General features: G+C 36.0%; 1 protein-coding gene across 1 annotated transcript; it reads left to right on the forward strand.

Annotated features, from left to right (window-relative positions):
* Nucleotides 324-1,725, forward strand: LOC107616671. Its single transcript, XM_016318623.2, has 2 exons — nt 324-646; nt 1,115-1,725. Exons 1-2 carry the CDS (start codon nt 431-433, stop codon nt 1,364-1,366), a joined length of 468 nt encoding a protein of 155 aa, XP_016174109.1. The 5' UTR covers nt 324-430; the 3' UTR covers nt 1,367-1,725.

The following is a 5,023-nucleotide window of genomic DNA, read 5'->3' on the forward strand; positions in this document are numbered from 1 at the left end:
GGCGTTATGCGCCTAGTTTGGAATCCCGTTGGCCATTGAAATTACAAACATTGGTAGAGATTTCTGGATCAGTACAAGCACAAGCCACCATGACAAGGAGCTCACCACATGTCCAACTTAAAGACTTTAACTAAAAGTGCTAGGTGGGAGACAACCCACCGTGGTATGATCGTTTATTTTCATTCTTAGTTTTATTTTGTTTTATTTTTGTTAGTGTTCATTCATTAATTCATTCAGCATCTTCACATGCATTCTGCATCAAAAGTAGGCATATATATAATTGGTGAAACTACTATTTATTGACCCGTTCCCAATAATTCATGTAGCGGTTTGTGATGAGCAATGCAGCCTTCATGGTGGGGTTTGTGATAATGGAGTTTGTGAGTTCCGATGTTCGGACTATGCGGGATATACTTGCCAGAACAGCTCAATGCTCCTCTCCAGCCTTTCAGTTTGCAAGGAAGTGTTGGGAAAGCGTATTTCTGGGCAGCATTGTGCACCTAGTGAACCTAGTATTCTGCAGCAGCTAGAAGAAGTGGTTGTCATGCCCAACTACCACCGACTATTTCCTGGTGGTGCAAGGAAATTATTTAATATATTTGGGAGTTCCTACTGTGACGAGGCGGCTAAACGACTTGCATGCTGGGTAAGTTCATCTTTTCTTTGCTAAAGTTATCCCTACAATTATTTTCCTGTTATTTATTTATCTATGTTTTTAAATAATGGTCTTATTCTTACTCATTGGCAACTCCAATTTTTTTTCTCTATATATTTTTTCTCTAGAGTTCACATTATTGTCAAATTTAAGGGTTATTCTTATCTAATTTTCTTAGAAGTGATTCTTCAATTTGATTATGCAAAGTAAGTTTTCAGTGAAAAAAGTGATTTTTTGTCGGGGAAAAGCTGAAACAAATGCACTTAGTTCTAAAATAATAAGATATGATATAGAACCATTAATTGTGACAATAACCCTGACTCTTCAAAATTGTTCTCTCACTAGATCTAACATTGCATTTTGTGGAGAGTAGAACCATTAGATTGTTAAAATTGTTCTCTCACTCTAAATTTGGTAATTTGCCAATTTGTCTGATGAGCATGTTGCATAATTCCTCAGATTTCCATCCAAAAGTGCGACGGTGATGGAGACAACAGGCTTCGAGTATGTCATTCTGCATGCCAGTCATACAATCTAGCATGTGGAGCATCACTGGACTGCACTGACCAAACCCTATTCAGCAGCAAAAAGGAGGGTGAGGGTCAGTGCACTGGCTCCGGTGAGTTAAAACTATCATGGTTTAATCGCGTCTGGAGTAGTTTTACCTTAAGAGATAGTTCCTCCAAAGGAATATCTGTAAGAGATAGTTAGCTTCATTTTTTTTCTCTTCTTGGGTGGTTTTAGGTTGTAGTTTCTTTTGTCTTTTAAATAGGGTCATTGTAAAGAAAAATGGTGGTAAGCAACACCTTAGGTTTAGGGATTGACTTTACTCATCCTAAATTGTCTAGTAGGTTGAATGGATGGGGAGGTTACTGATTTGGCTTTCAAAGAGAGCCTGTTGTAGAGAAAATTGAGATCTATGGAAAGGGTATAATAGTAAATGAGATGAAGAAAGGTGTACCCAAAAAAATGTGATAAAAAAAAGGAAAAAAAGAAAAAGAAAAAAGATGAAGGTTACATGGTTTAACAGTGTTTTGGCCGAAGGCCCTTTAAAATGGAAAGTTTTTGCTCTCTAGTCTCTCTACTTCATTCCTAATTCCTTTATCCCGTTCTGATATCTTGTTTTCAATTATGTGTGATTTGTTTTCCTGCGAAATTAATGTTTGCAGTATCATCTTCAAAGTATCGGAGGGTAAGAATTTCCATGGTCAAGTTTGATGTATAAAATTAATCACGAACCTTGCACATAAAAATTTCTACCGGTATTTATCTCAACATACCCATAGTAAAGTTTATGTTAATCCTGGAAAGGTATAATTGTTACCATGTTAATCATCTAGAAGTTCTAAACTAAACCTCGGAACGTAATGACAAGAAAAACAAGCCGACAAATTTCCTAAAGATGAATGCTTTTAATTAGGCAAAAATTTAATCGATTCTACCGTATTAACGTAACCACTAATACGAAATTATAATGCATTCACCAAAAATATACGATAATATTGATTATAATGCTATCATATTGGGTCACTGATTCAATTGAATTAGTTACCGAATGCAATATCTACAATTGTAATTGTGAATAATATATATTATAATGCATTCACAAGAATATACTATAATTAGTTTTATTTGTATTTTTAGCTTATTTTTGTACGAGTCAAAATGGTCCTGAACTACAACAATTTCTTTGGTAGCAAAACCAAAAAAGTAAAGGAGGAGAAATATTGAGGAATCCGATCAGTTTCTACTTTAAACTTGTTACTTGTGAATAAAGTAACAATACTAAAAATAAATTTACACACTCTAAATCATAAATCTTACTAGTAAATAAATTATCAGCATAGACTCCAACCACCATTTAAACCTTTTCAATCATGAGTATCCTCTTGGTCTTTCTCAGGAACAAAAAGTGCCAAGCAAACCTTTTGATCTATAGTTTTTCTTGAAGCCCAGATTTGAATTTCAACATCTTCATCCAGCATATTTTCTTCAACAACTTCTTTGTGTTTGCCATTCAACACATACATGCGGCTGATCTTCTTTTCTTTTCCACTTTTGCCCTTCTTGTTCATGTTCCACTGTCCAAGTTTCATCTCAGTTTCCTTCACAGCATCATCAAGACCATCACCGCCATAGGTTCTTGGCTTGTATATTAGTGTCACTGCAATGGTTTTCCAGTCACGGGCATACAACTTGTCTGCTTCTTGATGGAGCATCGTCTTTTCTTCTTCAGTTAAAAAATCAAAACTCTTGATTTGTTTGAACGGCATCGATATCCTAGCATGTCTCTCTGTTACATCGGTATAATACAATAATTTTTGTATGATAAGACATAGGATTTTCTCCACACAGCTCTTTGAACTTCGCCTCCAACTCTTGAGACAATCTTGGCACCGCCGTCAAGGGGATCGAACCCGAATCCTTTTGCGGCGGGGTTGATGAGTTTCATGATAGGGGGGTTTGAGACAATCTTGGCACCGCCGTCAAGGGGATCGAACCCGAATCCTTTTGCGGCGGGGTTGATGAGTTTCATGATCATCTTCATTCCCAACAACCAAGTCATTAGCTTTAACAGTGTCGTCATCATTACTGACAACAACATTGTGGCCTTCGTGTTCCAACTTTTCTTTAGCCAATGCGGCAGCAGCTTCCGCTAACAAAACCAAGCCATTCCATTTTGGATCAAGAATTGCCTGTAACAAGAAAGGCATGATTGCAAAACTGGAATGTAATGTGAGTGTTCTTGGAATGGAATATAAGAGTTTCTTGATATGGAAAGTGAAATATATAGTGTTCGTTTGAGTGGCTTCATAAAAAGAAAGAAAATCTGGCTGGACGGTTTTATTTAAATTTAATTGATATGATATGATCTTGTTTTGTTTTAATTTTAAATCAAATTATTTATCTTTGATTTATCATACGGTTAAAACAGGCAAACAGAAGTATCATTTAATTTTTAAACTTTAGAAACCTAATTAAAAATTTAATATAATTATAGCAACTCAATATTAGGGTGTGTTTGACAAACACGTTGAGGAAGAGAGAAGTAAGTTTGAGCTTCTTGAAAGTTTCACTTTTATGTTTGGCCTTTTTTATCTTCCTAAACGCAAAATTGATTCTGCCTCTAAACCCACGTTCAGGAGAAGCTAAAATTTGTAGCTTCTGCTTTTCACGTTCATGGTTACTTATTATCCTTGGAAAATTAGGTGAAAATTTTATTTCTTTTTTACCAATCCTACCCTTCATTTTCTTCGCGTCATTTTTTTCTCCCAACTCCTAATTCTCTCTTGTTCTTTTATCCTTTTATTCTTCTTTCATCTTACTACTTGCTTTTGTTTTCAGTTCTTCCTTGCTTAAGCATAAGCAAACCTTTAAGTTTGGTGTTGACACTTTGCTTAGAAGTTTTCTGTTTATTCTTATGGCACCAAAGGGAGGCGAATCACCTTCACGAAGGAGCACAACCTGAAGAATAAAACGACCGCTAGGATAACTAAGGTGGTTGAGTTCCTTTCATTCTATATTCCCTCTCACTTTTACTATATTATGTTCTGGTTTTCTGCTATTTTGCTTGTTTGTTGTATGATCCTTTATTAGTTAGAATCCTAGGTCTAGTTTAGTTTTCTCTTAATTGCTTTAATTCTGAAAAGATGTCTCATGTATTACTCACTGAGCTTGAATTCAAATAAAAAATACAGAAGTGATGTATTGAATGAGAAATTGCGTGAGAATCTTTCCTATCTTTTCCTAGTGAATTTGCATATAATTTGTTGAGTTTAATAAAGAATTAATTATCTTTTAGCCAATATGGATGCTACTTTGAGTCTTTTGCAATTTTGTTTATTTTAGGTAGCATTCGGCTGGATTTGATGGAGTTTCTGCAGCACAAGAATCAAAGGAGATGGCAGCGAGGAGCGACGCGTGCACGTGACTGACGCGTACGTGTGAATGGGAGCTTTCCATGGCGACGCGAACGCGTGACTGACGCGTACGCGTAATTTGAAGATTTGCACAGCGACGCGTGCGCGTGACCGACGCATCCGCGTGACTCGCTGATAAACCCCTATTTTATGATTCATCTTGTGCTCAATTAAGTGTTTTTTATCAATTCTTCACCCACTTATTCATAAGATTTGCATGGTTTTACAATTCCTTCCTTATTCTATGATATATATGAAAACATGTTTCCTATGCTTTAAAAATATTTATTTTAATTATCTTTTATTATCATTCGATGCCGTGATATGTGTGCTAAGTAATTTTAGGCTTCATAGGGCAGGAATGGCTTAAAGGACGGAGAGGAAACATGCAAAAATGGAAGGAACGCACAAAATAGAGTTTTGAAGAAAATGGCAGCGACGCGGACGC

This window comes from Arachis ipaensis, chromosome B09 (assembly GCF_000816755.2).
Source record: "Arachis ipaensis cultivar K30076 chromosome B09, Araip1.1, whole genome shotgun sequence".
NCBI classification, from domain to species: domain Eukaryota; kingdom Viridiplantae; phylum Streptophyta; class Magnoliopsida; order Fabales; family Fabaceae; genus Arachis; species Arachis ipaensis.